Source organism: Bos indicus x Bos taurus, chromosome 16 (genome assembly GCF_003369695.1).
Source record: "Bos indicus x Bos taurus breed Angus x Brahman F1 hybrid chromosome 16, Bos_hybrid_MaternalHap_v2.0, whole genome shotgun sequence".
In the NCBI taxonomy this organism is placed as follows: domain Eukaryota; kingdom Metazoa; phylum Chordata; class Mammalia; order Artiodactyla; family Bovidae; genus Bos; species Bos indicus x Bos taurus.
The window spans coordinates 54,405,579-54,426,231 of record NC_040091.1 but is presented as its reverse complement, the minus strand read 5'-3'; the positions used below and the strand labels follow the sequence as shown (position 1 = coordinate 54,426,231).

Genomic DNA, 20,653 nt, shown 5'->3' with positions numbered 1-20,653 from the left:
GCATCTGTGTAAACCCATATGAGTATGTGAATACATACCTGAGCATGCATATATAGGAATGAAAGTCACAGGAATAAATAAGAATGATAATAGAAATAAATTTGCTAATAACAATGAACAAAGGCATTAGGATACTAGGAGTATAGGAGAATTCAGTACATGATAAATTAATAATTGAGTTTTAAATCTAAAACAAGAATGAAGGAATGCTTTCAAAAGAGAGGAAAAAAAGCCTGATGAAGATTAGAGAGAAAAAGAAAACTTGGCATCCATTTTCTTCTTGAAGAAATGCAGCAATACTCTATGTGAAGAAATGGAGATGAAAAAATTTAAAAAGGAGAAATTAAACATAAATTGTCAAACTTTTCCTCTAAAAATGTAAGGGAAAATATATTTCCACATGCCAAGAGAAAATAAAAACGAAGGGGAAAAGATAGGCAACTGGTTAGGTTGATGGGAAAGCATACTATGACCCAGTGATTCTATGGGATTTCCTGATGAAAAGTGATAGAACACTTCACACATCAAACAGAATCCCAGGAAGCCTATATTTAAGAGTAATGGAATTCTGAAATGTGGGAACCATAAATAAAAAGATTACCATAGGTTGCATTTTCTCCATGAATCAGGATTTGAAAAGAAAAATTGAAGAGAAAGAATTTGCTATAGATTGAATGTGTCCCTCCGAAATTTATATATTGAAATCTAATCCTCAATGTGATAGTATCAGGTGGTGAGGCTTTAGGGACGTACTCTGTCCTCATGAATGGAATTAGTGCTTCTATAAAAGAGACTTCACAGAGATCCTGTGCCTCTTTCTCTACCTGAGGACATAGCAAAAGATGAAAAGATGGAGTCTATGAAGAAGAATGAAGCGGGCCCTCAACAGACACCAAAATACTTCCCAGCCTCCAGAACTGTAAGAAATAAATAAATTTCTACTGTTTGTAAGCCACCCAGTATATGCTTTTCTGTTATAGCAGTCTGAGTGGACTGAGACAGAACTAGTGAGAAAATGTTTTACCAAACATTGTGAAAGTTGTTATTCAAGTGACTAAGGGGGCTGAATTTATGTGGATAGAAGTAAAACATCTAAGATTGAAAGTTCTCAGATATTCAGGGGCAGACGGCAGCAGCAGAATGATACAACATGATGTCTTGGGCTCAGCCTAGCTCAGGAGAGGTACAAAAGAGTGTAATTGTCTGATGTAAGATAATGTTTTTTGACAGTTCCATGTACTTATGAGGTGACTTGCACACTGGAATATAAATTCATGCATATGATTTATTATAACAAAACATCCACTGCATGACATTTTTAGGTTATATAAAAATACAGCATTCTTTCGAAAGTACCAGTGTTGGCTCATGAGTTAAGAGGCAAGATACATAAATTATTTTTTGTTTTCAAAAGGGCTGTACATTTTTTTTAACATTAAAAATTTTTTTAAATTTATTTCTTGGCCACACACTGTGTGGCATGCAGAAGCTTAATTCTCCAACCAGGGATTGAACCCGTGCCTGCTGCAGTGTAAGTGTGGAGTCTTAACCCCTGGACCGCCAGGGAAGTCCCCATGGTAAGTCATTATGTATTTCTTATGACAGTGGATATCACAACTGTCCAAAGGACTGCTCAAATGACAATTTCTCATGTGGAAAATATTCAGTTTAGCCACAGTATATTAAGATCCAAACCTGCAAAGAGTACTTCTCCACATCGAATAGGTTTCCGTGGTCTTGTCCTTGGTCCTTGCATTAATGGTCGTTCTTGAGGCAATAGGAGATAGTTTTTAGCCTCATCTACCAAGTCTCTGTGAAAAAAATTCTGCCTTTATTCCAAATGTCTAAATAATATTGTTAGTCAAATCCCAATATGGTTAAGGTATATGTAAGATGGCAAAGGGGAGCAGCATAAATCAAACCAAATCATGAATGCCAGCCAGCATTATTATTAATTTAGGCTAGTTATTTATTTTTTTGGGCACATGGCATGTGGGATCTCAGAGATTGAATCCGTGTACCCTGCACTGGCAGCTTGGAGTCTTAACCACTGGACTGTCAGGGAAATCCCTCCAGCCAGTATTATAAAGGTCACAAACATGACAGCAATGATGCCAGTCACACTATGAATCGTGAATTGACTGGTATTTGCATCATGACTTCATCTCTTACTGCAAATTAGTCTAAAACTCAACATACTTGAGACTAACAATGACTTATGGGAAACTAAAAATTACACCTTAATTACCAGTCTGCATAGTTACTGCCTTCTAGTGAATTTGCTTAGCTTTCGCAGGATACTGGCAAAGGAGCACATCAGCCACAACACTAGGTATTTGCTAGATTAATTTAAGTAATAAAACTAGGTCAAAATTTGGATTGCTAAAAAGAAATACCCTACTATCATTTAATATTAATTTTCTATTTGGGACTGTATGAATAGTTCACTCTCAATAAATCTACTGAGGATGAACAGTTTTGTCTTTTTCTATGAAGGTACTTTATGAGAAGAACCTAGTAATTACACTTGCTAAATAAAGTATCCTAACTTAAACTATTTATGTACTTACTTCACTTGAGTCCTTTGAGTGATTCAGTATCTGACTATACAAATTCAATTTGTTACTCTGTTCTTTCTCAACTCTGAAAGTGCTTCCTAAATTACACTATATTTCCATTTCTCTATTTATATTACAAGTAATTTATTTCTGCTGGACCAGTGCCAGGCGTGACCCAATAATGTACATCCAGTATATGATTTTGCTAAGGCCTCTTACGAATTTATGCTAAAAATAAAAACAAACCCCCTCAAAATCCCAACCTGATGACCAAGAACTTATTCTAGCTTCCTCAGCTAAATACAAAAGACTGTGATCTCCTTCTTGCTGGTTTTTAATTAAGTTGTTCAAGCGTTCCTAGAAAGAATATTATAGAGCTAATACTTAGGGGCAAACACAAAATCAATAGTAACAAGAATAACAGGGGCTTAATACATATTAACTCATTTATTCTCCATGACAGCCCTATGGAATAGGTACTGTTTTATAAATAAAGGAACTGTACCAGAAAGAGGTTCAAGTAACTTGAATAAGGTCACACAGCTAGTAAATAATAAGGTCATGATAAAAGGAACAGGCTGCTTCCTTTTTTAAAACTTTTTATTTTGTATTGGGGTGTAGCCAGTTAACAATGTGGTGATAATTTCAGGTGAACAGCAAAGGGACTCAGCTATACAGTAGGTCCTGTTGGTTATCCATTTTAAATATAGCAGGGTATACATGTCCATTCCAAACCTCCATCTCTTCCCCTCCTTCCACCCCCAACAACTGTTAAGTTCCTCCTCTAAGTAGGAACAGGCTTCTTTTAAAAGTAACTTTGTGAGTATTCAGGGGAATTAATTACCATTTGTCTTTAAGTTTAAAAGGTAAACATATAAAAACCCTCTCTAACACCTCCTAGTAAGGGAACAGGCTTCAAATTATTGAAGAAATGCAAATGAATCTATTATGTTCTATCTCTGCTTTAGAGATCCCTGATTCTGGAACAAGTTTCTTTAGTCACTAAGGGAGATCCAAAGGTTTGTGTACTTTAAAGAGAGTTCTGACTCACTGTTTCTGGGAAGAAATGGTTAAAAACACCATGAGGTTTCATATTTGAAAATAAACCATAAAATCTGTCAAATGGAAAAGTAGTTTATTAAATTTTATATATACTGTAGTTCAGAGACAGACCAATAAAATAAATGTTTTGTCTTGTAAAAACATTTAGAATTTCTTTCAATCAAAAAAAATTTATGAAACTGTGCCATCAAACTCTAGTGGAAATCTTTCCACAGCTGCTTTAAGGGTGTAGCAGACCTTTAACTCTGTCTACAAACTCAGAAAGCAAGGCTGGTCCTATTCCTAACAAGGCATATGTGATGGAATGAAAAAGTGCTTCTGCACACTTTTATGATGGAGTCAACAACATTATTTAACTTATCTCAAGAAAAGATATACTAGCAGAGAATTGTCTCTTCAAACTCAAGCTTGCATGAAATCTTAGAAATCTACCTCTTTATTGCCACTTCTACATGAATAAATACCACGCATTAAAAAAAAAACAAACTAATGGAATGGAATACTGGAAATTCAGTCTTCTCTTCTTCCATCTCCTCTTGACTCTGGCCCAGAAGAAAAATCAGTTAAATACTGCCTTGATTACACCACTAAAAAATATAATATTTAGGAAGCAATACAAATAAGGAAATTAGGAGAGAACAAGAATGTTTAGTTGTCGATTTTTCCCATCCAGGACCATTCATACCTGCATTCTTCGTCACTTTTGATGAGGGGATCAGAGCCTACAGTGCCCACCAGGAACTTGGGACTAAGCAAAGGCAACCGCACGTGCTGCAGCACCTATGAGGTAATAAACACTATTAGAGCACAGACGCCATCTGTAAGGTGTTTAAGAAAATATGTAACTCATGCTCCCCGATTGTGTTTCCAATTGTTTTGTGATCTAATTGGATTAATTAATTGATCTAATAAATAATGAGGGTGGAAGGCATAAATACAAAACTAAATTTATTCCAACCACCAGTTCAGTAATTAGAACAGTCAGTATCACTTTAGCATGCTTCTTTATGCTTTCAGCAGTATAAGCTCTTCTAATAACAATCTAGAAGAATATACTATCAAATTGCTAAGGACTGTAATCATAATAACAAGAACATCAAACATGTCATTTAGTGACCACTTATGACCCATATCATTCCTTTACTCTTCAAACTGTGGTGGGGTTTCCAAATCATAGAGAAGGGAGACATGATAACAGCCATCCTTGTCTTCTTTTGTTCATTATGTACCATTTAGGTTCTGATGTATGCTATAGCCCAAACCTAGAGTTGATGCAAAACAGAGGAAGCAATGGAGCAAAAAGTTCATAATGATAAACACTTAAAATGCTTAACACTTAATCTCCTTGGTTATTTGGAAAGAGATGGTCTTTCTTACAGTCTAATATGAATGACAGTGATAACTGTTTTTTGCAAATCAAATATGTATTATTTTATCCAGTACAAAACAGTTACTTAAAGAAGCATTTCCCTGCGTACCTGGGGTAACTGAGGACGTCTTTCTTGAATGCTGTATTTAACCCAGGCCATCACTGCATTGAACACCTGTTCTTCACTGCGAACATTTAGTTCATCACTAGATATTATATCAATGAGTTGATTGGCTGGAAGCAACATGAACTCTTCACTTTCCATCACCTGTTTGAAGTTAGGTAAGAATAAAAGGGAAAACACCCTGTGATCAGATTTGACTGTTTCAATATTTTCCTTCAGGGTTGTAGGGCAAAGCTTTATTTCACAATGGAGCTGAAGTTCAATATAGTACCAGAGGATAAGAAAAGTTTAAAAAGAAAAAAAGATAGGTAGAGCACAGAAGGTTTTTAGAACAATGAGACTATCCTGTATGATACTACAGTGGTGGACACATGTCAAAACTCATAGAATGTACAATACCAAGAGTGAGCCATAATGTAAGTCATGGACTTTGGATGCTAGCATGTCAATGCAGGTTCATTAGTTGTAACAAACATATTTCTCTGGTGCAGGATGTTGCTATTGGGAGAGGTCATGTGTGTCACTTACTAAATGGACATGAATTTGAGCAAACTCCAGGAGATAGTGAAGGACAGGAAAGCCTGGTGTGCTGCAGTCCATAGGGGCACAAAGAGTTGGACATGCTTAGCGACTGAACAACATGCGTGTGTGGAGACAGAGTATATGGGAACTACTTTCTGCTCAATTTTCCTGTGACCCTAAAACTACTCTAAAAATAAAGCTTATTAATTTTTTAAAAAGGGAACATAGGAGAATTCAGATGGCACAATTAAAATTTAGGAAAAATAGTAATTTGTGATTTAGACAATTTAAGAAAAAAATGATGCTTTTTTCCCTCAGTATGAAGTATCAAGATGAAAATTTATATTCAAAATATAAACTATACCAAATTATAACTCCAGAAATTAAGAGGCATATAAAAAAATCAGGAAAAACTTTCAGAGGAAGGTTAGTTGCTGAAAGGGCAATGTCTAGGACAGAAACACCAAGGGGCCAGTTTGAAAAAAGAAGGAGGGTGTCAGCATTTCTATAAGCAAGAATAACATAACGATATAAGCCATTAGACCCAAGAAAACCCCTCTGAGGACCGCACCACTCAGATATATTCATGTTCTCATATGTATATATGAAACTATAAACACATATAATTTATCTGTATCCAAGATTTGAAGAATTGTCAGAATGCAGGTGAAATGGCAACAAGGATGTTATCTGTGCAGTTCAGCCACAAATCCCCCAATCTTGTAAATCTTGTCAAGATTGTATGTAGAGTAAAAGGGACAGGGTGCAATGCAAACAGTCACTGCTACACTTCATGGGGCTTCTGTCTCATTCAGAACATTGTTCTGCCTGGGATGTCTATTAGTGTAGGAAGGATATAGTTTAAGAGCTTGAATTCCCACCATGCAACCTCTGATGCGTATGCTATATTCTCTCAGGACAGGGCTATTTACATGCTCATGAAAAAAATCAGAATATTTAGCAGGATTTGAGATAAGCCATAACAAGTTGATTACTTGGTTAAGAATATTTTCCCAAGGACATCAGAAAAAAATACAAATCTCAAAACAATTAAGGGCCATAAAAAGTCAGCTGTATTTATAGTAGAAAATACTAAAGAGCACTTCAATTTTTATGGCACAAGTCTTCATATCATCTGAGTGAGAAACCCTCTGGGGCTCAGGAAATGAAATTGGAAACCTTTAAATTTTACATGAAGTTGCTTGGCCAGGTCACTTAGTAGTTAGAATGCCTGTGCTGTATCCTCTGTAGCAGTATTGTTGGATTTAGCAAATAATATATGGCATGATTATACTAAAAACTACTTGTTCATCTGGAATAAATTCAACTGGGCACCCTGTATTTTGTCTGGCAGACTTATGTTGGGGGGTGTAAAGTTAAGGGCCAGATTTGAGGCCTAGTTCCAGATGAAGTCTGCTGACCTTCAGCATGCAAAACTTTAGCAAGGTTGTATGTTTCTTCTTAGTTTTTCTTCAGTCTGATTTCTTTACTAAAGACAAGTCATATCATATATCTTTGTGAAATTCCTTAACATTCTTTTAGGATCTTGTCAGAGTATAAAAATTTCCCCCAATTTAGTGATTATAAAACAAATATTATATAAATATCAAGGATCACCAAGTTTAAAGTTTATGAATAAACCACTCTGATATTAATGAGTCACTTAATGGAAACCTTAGAGGACAAGAAGACAAAAACATCTGTGTGAGAAAATATTTTTTGGTACAAAAATAAGAGTAAAAAGAATACTTTTGATGAACAAAGATATTAATGATCTACCATTAGGGCAATGACTGAAGTGACTTAGCAGCAGCAGCAGCAGCACTAAATTCTATTCTCGAACCAAACAACCAGGTTAAGAAAATACTGCTTTAAAATACCCGCTTTTTATTTATTTTTGAAGTTTTTTTTTTAATGTGGATCATTTAAAAGTCTTTACTGAATTTGTTACAATATTGCTTCTGTTTTATGTTTCGTTTTTTGGGGGCTGAGACATGTGGGGTTTTAGCTCTTTGACCCATGTAGGATCGAACCTGCATCCCCTACATTGTAAGGTGAAGTCATAACCAGTGGGCCACCACGGAAGCCCCCAAATAACTGCTTTTTAAATAAGAGTTTGCAGGAAATTTTAAGTCCCACACTATTATGGTAAAAGCTTACTTTTAGTTTCTTCAGATAAATGTAGATGCAATTTGAAGAATTAATAAAGCTGAAAACAAGAATGAATAAGGAAAATATTCTAGAGTTGTAACAGAAATGAATGGTGAACTCAGTGACATTGAATTCAAAGAAAAAAAATATGTTTATGAGCAAGCATAACACTGTATGAATTAAATTTGTTGTTGTTTAGTTGCTAAGTCATGTCTGACTCTTTGTGACCCCATGGACTGTAGCCCACCAGACTCCTCTGCCCATGGGATTTCCAAGGCAAGAATACTGGAGTAGGTGGCCATTTCCTCCTCCAGGATGAAGTTAGGCGTAAGAAAATAGAAGGAAATTAAATAGAGATTTAAGTCTGAAAATAATTTGAATGAATCACAAGTGGTAAGCTCTAAGTGGTGACTTATTTTGCATCTACACAGAACCATTCTAGTCCATGAACAAAGTAAGGTTTTCTTCACTGGAATTTCATTATATCAGGTTCACTTTGGAGGCAGGGTTAGAACTGCAAGGGATTCTAAAACCTTCTGTACTATTAAGAATATTCTTCAGATATTTGTAACTATCTTAGAACTAAAACTCAAGCTATGTTTAAAGCAAGAAATTTTTAAAAATCAGCTTTATTTAAAACATACAGTTCAATAAATTTTGATAAATGTATGCACGCATATAACCATTACCACAATCAAGATATAGAACATTACCATCATCCCCAAAGATTCTAAAGCAGGGATTTCTTAATCTGGGGTCCAATGACTTTGGCAAATTATTTTGGAAATCCTCAATGATGGCAAATCTTTATTTTTTGCAGAATGGATCTGGTTTTTAAAAATAGTGGAACACAGTTAAATCTGTTAAAGAAGTTGTAGGAAGTTTACTCTGAATGAAAAATTAAGTTTGACTATAAAATACTGATGCAATTAATTTTAATGAAGTATAAACTCCATTTAGTCATGGTTATTCCTCTTTTATATTTTGTTGGAATCAATATTATATTAAGGATTCTCCCATATAAATTCATGAGAGGTACTGATCTGCAGTTTTCCTCTAGAGTTTGTGGTTTGCACATTAGGGTAAGTTTGACCTTATCTGGCAACCTCCTGCACGTTTTTCTGGAAGATTTTATATAGGGTTACATTATTTCTTTCTGACATGTTTGACAGAATTCACCATCTGGGATTGCTTTTTTGTGGGAAGGTTTTAAAATTATTAATTTAATTTCTTTCATAGATACAGAGTTATTCTGGTTTTCTTTCTTAAGTTTTTGTAATTTGTGTTTTTCAAAAAATTTGTCAATTTCATCTCAGTTGTTGAACTTAGCAAAATATTGCTCATGATATTCTGTTTTATCCTTTTTAATGTCTGAGGGATTTATAGTGCTGTCTTCTTTTTTATTTCTGATACTGGTAATCTGTATCTTCTTTCCTTTTTTTCTTGATAAGTACAGCTAGAGGTTCATCAGTTTTTTTCAAAGTAACATTGATTTTTGCTCTTTTAATCTTTGCACCTTCTATTTTGGGTTTAATTTGCTCTTCTTTTTCTAGTTTACAAAGGTTACCATCAGAACAAAAATACAAACCTTCCTATATACTAAAAAAATTAAGGACTTCCCTGGTGGTCCATTGGTGGGGAATTTGCCTGCCAGTGCAGGGGACACGGGTTCAGTCCCTGGTCCAGAAGATCCCACATGCCACAGGGCAACTATGTCTGTGTATCACAACTACTGAGCCCATACTCTAGAACCCAGCAGCTGCAACTGCTGAGCCCATGAGCAGCAATTACTGAAACCCACATGCCCAGAGCCCATGGCTCTGCAATAAGAGATGCCACTACAATGAGAAGCCCAAGCACTGCAATGAAGAGTAGCCCCCGTCTATTACAACTAGAGAAAGCCCATGTGCAGCAACGAAGACCCAGCACAGTCAAAAATAAAACAAATATATCTTTAAAAAAGAGAATCTATAGGAAAGAGAAAATCATAATAGGAAAAACAAATATATAAAGGGATTGTAGATCACTTAAATAAACCAGTACAGAGGTTTCTTTTTAAGTAAAAAAATTTATGAAATTGATTATAAATACAACAGCAAAAGGATTAACATGAATATGTAAAATAGGACATCGAAATGATAAAATATATGTGAAGAAAGTAAGAAAATGTAAAAATTTTTAGAATGTGTTTGAGATTATATAATTACCAGTTTAAAGTAGATACAGTAATGGGTTAACATACTTGAAAACCAAGGTAACCACAAATCAAAAACATACAATAGACTTACAAAAAGCAAAAAGAGAACTCAAGCATAATACAAAAGAAAACCATCAAACACAAAAGGAAAAATAAAAAGAAAAGAATAAAGAAATACAAAATCAACTGGAAAATAAGGTTTAAAATGGACATAAATAAATATATATCAATAATTACCTCAAATGTCAATGGACTAAATGCTCCAGTCAAATGACACAGAGTGGCAGACTGGATAATAAAACAAAAGCCTAAAATATGCTGCCTACAAATGATGCACTTTAGAAAGAAAGATACACACAGAATGAAAGTGAGGGGATAGAAAAAAGATTCTTCAGGCAAGTGGAAATGATAAGAAAGCAGGGGTAGCAGTACTCATATCAGACAAGATAGACTTTAAAACAAAGACCACAGAGAAAGATAAAGACATCATAAAAAGACATTGATAAAAAGATCAATATAAGAAAAGGATATTATACTTACTAAAATATAAGCCCACAATATAGGAGCTCCTAAATACATAAAAGTAATACTAACAGACATAAAGGGAGAAACTGCAAGGAATACAATAATAGGAGACTTTAACATCCCACTGACATCAATGGACAGATCGTCTACACAGAAAATCAACAAGGCACCACAGGTGCCTTAGGTCAGTCTACTAAGGCAAAAGCAAAAATAAACAAGTAGAACCTATTAAAGTTATAAACTTTTCCACAGCAAAGAAAACCATAAACAAAACAGAAAGACAGTCTACAGAATGGGAGAATATATTTGCAAATGATGCAGTTGGCAAGGGCTTAATTTCCAAAATACAAAAATGGCTCATATAGGTCAATATAGTAAAAAAACAAGCAATCACATCAAAAAATGGGCAGAAGATCTAAATAGACATTTCTTCAGAGAAGACATACAGATGGCCAACAGGTATAAGAAAAGATATTCTACACTGTTAATTATTAGAGAAATACAAACCAAAACTACAATGGGATATCACCTCACAATGGTCAGAACAGACATCATCAAAAGTTCTACAAATAATAAATGCTGGAGAGAGTGTGGAGAAAAAGGAATCCTCCTACACTGTTTGGAGAAGGCAATGGCAACCCACTCCAGTACTCTTGCCTGGAGAATCCCATGGACAGAGGAACCTGGTAGGCTGTAGTCCATGGGATCGCTAAGGGTCGGATGTGACTGAGCAACTTCCCTTTCACTTTTCACTTTTGTGCACTGGAGAAGGAAACGGCAACCCATTCCAGTGTTCTTGCCTGGAGAATCCCAGGGACAGAGCAGCCTGGTGGGCTGCCATCTATGGGGTTGCACAGAGTTGGACACGACTGAAGTGACTTAGCAGCAGCAGCAGCAGCAGCCTACACTGTTGGTGAGTATGTAAATTGATGTGGCCACCATGGAGAGTATGGAGGTTCCTTAAAAAACTAAAGATAGAGCTATCACATGATCAAGCAATCCCAGTTCTTGGCATATATCCAGAAAAGATGAAAACTTTAATTCAGAAAGATACAGGCAGCACAGGGTTCACAGCAACACTATTTACAATAACCAAGACATGGAAGCAACCTAAGGATCCATCAACAGATGAATGGACAAAGAAGATGTGGTGTGTGTGTGTGTATACACAAAGACAATGGAATATTACCCACCCATAAAAAATGAAATAATACCACTTGCAGCAACATGGGTGGACCTAGAGATTATCACACTCAGCTAAACAAGTCAGACAGATAAATATACGATACCACTTACATGTGGAATCTAAAAAAAGGATACAAACGAACTAATTTACCAAACAGAAACAGACTCACCTCACAGACATAGAAAGCAAATTTATGGTTAGCTAAAGTGGAAAGGCCAAGAGAAGGATAAATTAGGAGTTTAGGATTAACAGATATATCCTACTATATATAAAATAGATAAACAACAAACAATAAGGTCCTATAGTATAGCACAGGGAACTATATTCAGAATTTTTTAATAACCAAAATGAAAGAGAATCTTTAAAATAACCAAATATGTAGATATATAAAACTGTCTCTCATATATATGTATATAAACTTATATGCTATATCATATATTTTATCTACATAAACTGAATCACTTTGTTATACACCATAAAATAACATAAAATTGTATATGAACTACATTTCAATTAAAAAAAACAGGGAAAGGGCCCAAATCAATAAAATCAGAAATGAAAAAGAAGAAGTTAAAACTAACATCACAGAAATACAAAGGACAGAGACTGTAATGAACAGCTCTATGCCAATAAAAGGTACAACCTAGAAGAAATGAACAATTTCTTAGAAAGGTACAGTTTCCCAAGACTGAACCAGGAAGAAACAGAAAATATGAACAGACCAATTACCAGTACTGAAATTGAATCAGTAATTAAAAAATTCCCAACAAACAAAAGTCTAGGACCAGATAGCTTCAAACATACTACCAAATATTTAAAGATAACTTAATACCTATACTATTCCCAAAAAGTGCAGAGGAAGGAGCACTTCTGCAATCTTCTATGAAGCCATCATCACTATGACATGAAACCAGACAAAGATATCACACACAAAAAAGAAAAGTACATGTCACTATCACCAATGAATAAAGATGCAAAAATCCTCAACAAAGTAATACTGGCAAACTGAATCCAACAATACATTAGAAGGATCATCTACCATGATCAAGCGATATTTATCCTCGGGATGCAAGAATTTTCAAATATCTGCAAATCAATCAATGTGATACACTATATTAACAAGCTGAAGAACAAAAACTATATGATCATCTCAGTAGATGCAGGAAAAGCTTCTGATAAAATTCAATGTCCATTTATTATAAAAATTCTCCCAAAGGTAGGCATAGAGAGAATATACTTTGATATAATACAAACTGTATAAATGAGAAACCCATAGCTAACATCATCTCCAATGGTGAAAAACTGAAAGCATTTCCTGTAAGATCAAGAATAAGACAAGCATTACCAGTCTCACCACTGTTATTCAACATAGTTTTGGAAGTCCTTGCCACAGCAACCAGAGAAGAAAAATAAAAGGAATCCAAATTGGAAAGTAAGACATAAAACTGTCATTGTTTGCACATGACATACTATACATAGAAAATCTTAATGAGGCCTTCAGAAAACTGCTAGAGCTCACCAATAAATTCAGTAAAGTTCCAGGATACAAAATTAATACACAGAAATCTGTTGCATTTCTATAAACTAACAGTCAAGTATCAGAAGGAGAAATTAAGGAAACAGTCTCACTTATCATCACATCAAAAAGAATAAAATACCTAGGAATAAGTTTGCCTGAGAAGTAAAAGACCTGTGCTCTTAAAACTATAAGATACTGATGAAAGAAACTGAAGACAAAATAAATAGATTGAAAGATATATTGTGTTCTTGGATGGGAAGAATCAACATTGTTAAAATGACTCTACTCCCCAAGGCAATCTATAGATTCAATGCAATTCCTATCAAATGACCAATGGCATTTTTCACAGAACTAGAACAAATATTTAAAATTTTGTATGGAAACATAAAAGACCTCAAAGAGCCAAAACAATCTGGAGAAAGAACAGAGCCGGAGGAATCATGCTTCCTGACTTCAAATTATACTACAGAGCTACAGTAATCGAAACAGTGTGGTGTGTGTGTGCTGTGTGTATGCTCAGTTGCTCAGTCATGTCCAACTCTTTGTGACCCAATGCACTATAGCAAGTCAGACTTCTCTGTCCATGGGATTCACCAGGCAAGAAACTGGAGAAGGTTGTCATTTCCTTCTCCAGGGTATGTTCCTGATCCAGGATTGAACCCATATCTTCTCTGTCAGCAGGACGATTCTTTACCACTGAGCCACCTGGGAAGCCCAATCAATACAGTATGGCACTGGCACAAAACAGACAAATAGGTCAATGGAACAGGACAGAAAGCCCAGAAACACACCCACACATTTATGTTCAATTATGGTTTTTCCAGTAGTCATGTATGGATGTGAGAGTTGGACTGTAAAGAACACTGAGGGCTGAGGAATTGATGCTTTTGAACTGTGGTGTTGGAGAAGACTCTTGAGAGTCCCTTGGACTACTAGAAGATCCAACCAGTCCATTCTGAAGGAGATCAGCCCTGGGATTTCTTTGGAAGGAATGATGCTGAAGCTGAAACTCCAGTAATTTGGCCACCTCATGTGAAGAGTTGACTCATTGGAAAAGATTCTGATGCTGGGAGGGATTGGGGGCAGGAGGAGAAGGGGATGACAGAGGATGAGATGGCTGGATGGCATCACTGACTCGATGGACGTTGTCTCAGTGAACTCCAGGAGTTGGTGATGGACAGGGAGGCCTGGTGTGCTGCGATTCATGGGGTCGCAAAGAGTCGGACACAACTGAGCAACTGAACTGTACTGAAGCTGTAACTAAGGAGGCAAGAAAATTACAGATACCGAGGGAACATTTCATGCAAAGATGGGCTCAATAAAGGACAGAAATGGTATGGACCTAACAGAAGCAGAAGATATTAAGAAGAGGTGGCAAGAGTACACAGAAGAACTGTACAAAAAAGAGCTTCACAACCCAGATAATCAGGATGGTGTGATCACTCACCTAAAGCCAGACATCTTGGAATGGGAAGTCAAGAGGGCTTGAGGAATCATCACTACAAAGCTAGTGGAGGTGATGGAATTCCAGTTGAGCTATTTCAAATCCTAAAAGAGGATGTTGTGAAAGTGCTGTACTCACTATGTCAGCAAATTTGGAAAACTCAGCAGTGGCCATAGGACTGGGAAAGGTCAGTTTTCATTCCAATCCCAAAGAAAGGCAATGCCAAAGAATGCTCAAACTACCGCACAATTGCACTCATCTCACATGCTAGTAAAGTAATGCTCAAAATTCTCCAAGCCTGGCTTCAGCAATACATGAACCATGAACTTCCAGATTTTCAAGCTGGTTTTAGAAAAGGCAGAGGAACCAGAGATCAAATTGCCAACATCCACTGGATCACTGAAAAAGCAAGAGAGTTCCAGAAAAATATCTATTTCTGCTTTATTGACTATGACAAAGCCTTTGACTGGGTGGATCACAATAAATTATAGAAAATTCATAAAGAGATGGGAATACCAGACCACCTGACCTGCCTCTTGAGAAATCTGTATGCAGGTCAGGAAGCAACAGTTAGAACTGGACATGGAACAACAGACTGGTTCCAAATAGGAAAAGGAGTACGTCAAGGCTGTATATTGTCACCCTGCTTATTTAACTTATATGCAGAGTACATCATGAGAAACGCTGGGCTGGATGAAGCACAAGCTGGAATCAAGATTGCCAGGAGAAATATCAATAACCTCAGATATGCAGATGACACCACCCTTATGGCAGAAAGTGTAGAGGAACTAAAAAGCCTCTTGATGAAAGTGAAAGAGGAGGGTGAAAAAGCTGGCTTAAAGCTCAACATTCAGAAAACTAAGATCATGGCATCTGGTCCCATCACTTCATGGCAAATAGATGGGGAAACAGCAGAAACAGTGGCTGACTTTATTTTTGGGGGCTCCAAAATCACTGCAGATGGTGACTGCAGCCATGAAATTAAAAGATGCTTACTCCTTGGAAGGAAAGTCATGACCAACCTAGACAGCATATTAAAAAGCAGAGACATTACTTTGCCAACAAAGGTCCATCTAGTCAAGGCTATGGTTTTCCCAGTAGTCATGTACAGATGTAAGAGTTGGACTATAAAGAAAGCTGAGTGCAGAAGAATTGATGCTTTTGAACTGTGGTGTTGGAGAAGACTCTTAAGAGTCCCTTGGACTGCAAGGAGATCCAATCAGTCCATCCTAAAGGAGATCAGTCGTGGGTGTTCATTGGAAGGACTGATGTTTAAGCTGAAACTCCAATACTTTGGCCACCTGATGCAGAGAGCTGACTCATTTGAAAAGACCCTGATGCTGGGCAATATTGAGGGCAGGAGGAGAAGGGGACGACAGAGGATGAGATGGCTGGATGGCATCACTGACTCAGTGGACATGGGTTTGGGTAAACTCCAGGAGTTGATGATGGACAGGGAGGCCTGGCGTGCTGTGGTTCATGGGGTCGCAAAGAGTCAGACCCAACTGAGCAACTGAACTGATTTGAAACTGAAGGAGGCAAGAATATACAATGGCGAAAAGACAGTCTCTTTAACAAGTTGTGCTGGAAAAAACTGGACAGCTACATAAAAGAATGAAATTAGAACATTCTCTAACATCATATACAAAAGTAAACTCAAAATGAATTAAGAGGTAGGGATTCAAATGCATATAATATTATATATAAATGGAGAAGGAAATGGCAACCCACTCCAGTATTCTTGCCTGGAGAATCCCATGGACAGAGGAGCCTGGTGGGCCATGGTCCATGGGGTCACAGAGAGTTGGACATGACTGAAGTGACTAAGCATGCACTATATATAAAATAGATAACCAACAAGGACCTATTGTCAAGCACTATATTCAATACCATATAATTTATAATTGAAGAGAACGTAAAAATAATAATAATGATCACTTTGTTGTACATCTAAAACATAACATTGTAAATCAATTACATTTCAATAAAAATTAAAAAAATAAACACCCCCCACCAAAAGTTCTATGAATAATACTATGAATTAAACTGACTGTTTTTGAAAAAAATAGAAAAAAAACCTTCAAAATGGATTAAAGACCTAAATATAAGACCAGATACTATGAAACTCCTAGAAGAAAATATCAATAGAACACTCTTTGACATAATTGCAGCAATATTTTTTTGGATCCATCTCCTAAAGTAAAGGAAATAAAAGCAAAAATAAACACATGTGAGCTAATTACACTTAAAAGCTTTTACACAGCAAAGGAAACCACTGACAAAACAGAAGAACAACCTACTGAATAGAAAGATATTTGCAGATGACACAACTGATAAGGGATTATACACACTGAAAAGTTCAGGAGTAAAGGAATATGATGTATGCAACATACCCTCAACTGCTGAAAGAAAAATATTCATATAATAAGGAGAAAATGATAAAGAAAAAGTGGCAAAAGGTTAACAAGTGATGAATCTCAGTAAAGGTATGTGAAAGTTTCTCCTTTTTCCTCCAGTTTTTTATGTTCATATTTTTTTCTTTTTTCAAATAAAATTTAAAAATTATTTTTTCCAATCTGATAGGTTAAGAAATATTGTTTTAATGTATTTTTTTTAGTTATGTGTAATGGTATCTTTTCATGTTTATTTTACATTTAATATTTTTATACATTGCTTATTCATATCCTTTGCCTATTTTTCTGTTGTTTTTTTAATGGTTTTTCTCATTCAATTTGTATGAGTCTTATAAGAATTCATGTTTCTTCTGTCATGTATGCTCCAAATAGGTTTTCAGAGTTGGCATTATTTAATTTAGTTTAAGGTGCTTTTTGCTTGTTACTGTTGTTATGAACAATAATATTTAACTTTTATGCAGTCAAATTTATCAGGCTTCTGGGTTATATCCTGCCTGCTGCTGCTAAGTCGCTTCAGTCGTGTCCGACTCTGTGCGACCCCATAGACGGCAGCCCACCAGGCTCCCCTGTCCCTGGGATTCTCCAGGCAAGAACACTGCAGTGGGTTGCCATTTCCTTCTCCAATGCATGAAAGTGAAAAGTGAAAGTGAAGTCGCTCAGTCGTGTCCGACTTTTAGCGACCCCGTGGACTGCAGCCCACCAGCCTAGAAAGGCCATTTTTACCCTAAGCCTAGTAATGTTTTCTTCTAGTACTTTTAGAATTTAAATTTTTGGGTTTATTTATCCATTGAGAATTCCATCTGTTTAAAGAGTTTATTTCCCCTCCCCAAATAACCAGTTTTACTAATGACATATATTTAACAATTTTACCTTCCTCCACTGACTTGATCAAACCAGTCAATCCTAAAGGAAATCAGACCTGAATAATCATTGGAAGGACTGATACTGAAGCTGAAGTTCCAATACTTTGACCACCTGATGCAAAGAACTGACTCCTTGGAAAAGACCCTGATGCTGGGAATGATTGAAGGCAGAAGGAGAGGGGGACGACAGAGGATGAGGTGGCTGGGTGGCATCACCGACTTGATGGACATGAGTTTGAGCAAGCTTGAGGCATGCTGCAGTCAGGGAAGCCTGGCATGCTGCAGTCCATGCGGTCGCAAAGAGTCGGACATGACTGAGCGACTGAACTGAACCACTGATTTGAAAACCACTATTTTTGGACTCAGAGCTACACTGATTTGCTCTGTCTTTAGTTTCAAAATGTTTTCATATTTCTTAAAGACAGTGATTCTAATATTAAATTTTAGAAACTTCCTGGATGTTCTAGCATAAATAGTTTTCCCTTGGTATCTAAGGAAGATTGGTCCCAGGACTTTTCCCTATTCCACCTCCTTCATGTCCCCAGGATACCAAAATTCCTAGATGCTCAAGACTCATATAAAATGGCATAGTATTTACATGTAACTTACACACATCCTCCCATATACTTAAGAATTCTAGATTAATTATAATACCTAATAAGACTCTTGAAAGTCCCTTGGACTGCAAGGAGATCCAACCAGTCCATTCTAAAGGAGATCAGCTCTGGGTGTTCTTTGGAAGGAATGATGCTAAAGCTGAAACTCCAGTACTTGGGCCACCTCATGTGAAGAGTTGACTCATTGGAAAAGACTCTGATGCTGGGAGGGATTGGGGGCAGGAGGAAAAGGGGACGACAGAGGATGAGATGGCTGGATGGCATCACGGACTTGATGGACGTGAGTTTGAGTGAACTCTGGGAGTTGGTGATGGACGGGAGGCCTGGTATGCTGCGATTAATGGGGTTGCAGTCGGACACAACTGAGCGACTGAACTGAACTGAACTGAATATAATGTAAATGATATGTGAATAGTTGCCAGCACCTGACAAATTCAAATGTTACCTTTCAGAACTTTATTAAATTTTTTTTCATATTTTTGATCCATGGTTGCTTCAATCTGTGAATGCAGAACCAGCAAATACGGAAGGCCAACTGTGTGTGTGTACATACGTATGTGTGTGTGTATATCCTCCTTCCTATACGGTCCCTGCCTTTGCATTTCATGATGCCCATGCTGGTTTTTCTCCTCTATCTATTCTAGTTATTCCCAGTTTTATTTGCCAATTGCTTTTTCACTAATCATCCTTCAATATTGGAAAAACTTGAGGGCTTTTCTCTCCTCCTACTAGGTGATCACATTGGCATTGATTTTTTTAACCTTGTTTATGATGCTTTTTGTTATAAAAGTTTTAAATTTATATACAATCAAACTTATCAGCCTTTTCTTTTATGGCTTCAGGGTTATATCCTGCCTAAAAAGGGCTAAGACACATTTTAGTTATTATATCTTCATTACTATGTTGTTGTGTTGTTGTGCTTAGTCACTCAATCGTGTCTGATTCTTGTGACCCCACAGATTGTAGCCTGCCAGGCTCCTCTGTCCATGGGATCCTTCAGGCAAGAATAATGGAGTGGGTTGCCACTTCCTTCTCCAGGGGATCTTCCCAGCCCAGGAATCGAACCCAGTTCTCCTGCATTGCAGGCATTACTATGTTGATAACTACTAAATTTTAATCTCAGCCTAACCTCTTTGCCAAGATACAGACTTACATAAACAGTTACTTGCTCAATATCTCTATGTAGATATTTCACAGGTGTCTCAAACTGAATATATCTAAAATGGAACCCATGGTTTTTCCTCCTCAAGCTGTTCCCCTTTCCATTACATCTGTAGTAGATTCCCAGAAATGGGATTGCCAAGACAAAGAGCATGAGCAAAATGTGTGTAATTTTGATTTACGGCCCAATTTCCTTTCAGAGGGGTTATATAAGTTTATACTTATGCTAGCAATTAGCTATTTCTCCATGTTCTTGTTAACAGGGTATGTAACCAAACTTCTGGATATTTGTAATCTGGTAGATTACAGATTTGTAATCTGATAGATAAAAAATAGTACTTTGGTGTAGTTTTAATTCATGTTTCAGTTATTATGAATAAACCTGAGCAGATTTTCATGTTTAAGGGCAATCTGAACTTCTTGTTTACTACCCATTTTTAGGTCACTGGCCTAGGTTATTGACCAATAAGGAGCTCTTGATGTATTAAGGAGATATCATCTGTAATATGAGATGCAAATGTTTTCCCTTAGTCTTTAATTTTTTGTCTCATTATTGTTTTACCATGCAAAATTTTTAAATATTTATATAGTCAAATTTATCAATATTTTCTTCTATGCTTTCTGGGTTAGTCAATTAGAAAGGCCTATTCAAGATTATAAAGGAATTGTTTTGTGTCATCTTCTACTATTTTCATGGTTTCACTTTGTATTTTTTAAATCTTGGATCCATTCACTGGACGTTATCCTGTTGAATAGAAGAGTGAGACTAAAGAATAAAATGGACATGCCATTCCTTTGCTTAAAATCCTTTAATGGTTTTCTACTGGTCTTAAGATCAAATTTCAAATTCTTAACACAGTCTATTAACTCCAATGTGATCTGGCCCTGTTTCTTCTGTAAAATCATTATGTAACATTCTTTATTGCTCTCTGGATCTCATT

General features: G+C 36.3%; 1 protein-coding gene across 6 annotated transcripts in view; it reads right to left on the bottom strand.

Moving 5' to 3' along the window:
* The window catches only part of KLHL20 (kelch like family member 20), a 71,032-nt gene that overhangs the window by 17,635 nt on the left and 32,744 nt on the right, over positions 1-20,653 (bottom strand). For all 6 annotated transcript variants that reach the window (XM_027565355.1, XM_027565356.1, XM_027565353.1 and 3 more), the window contains 3 exons: positions 5,099-5,257; positions 4,306-4,400; positions 1,696-1,811 (listed from right to left, as the gene is read on the bottom strand). In XM_027565355.1, coding sequence (XP_027421156.1) covers positions 1,696-1,811; positions 4,306-4,400; positions 5,099-5,257 — 370 coding nt within the window. The remainder of the gene's footprint in view (positions 1-1,695; positions 1,812-4,305; positions 4,401-5,098; positions 5,258-20,653) is intronic.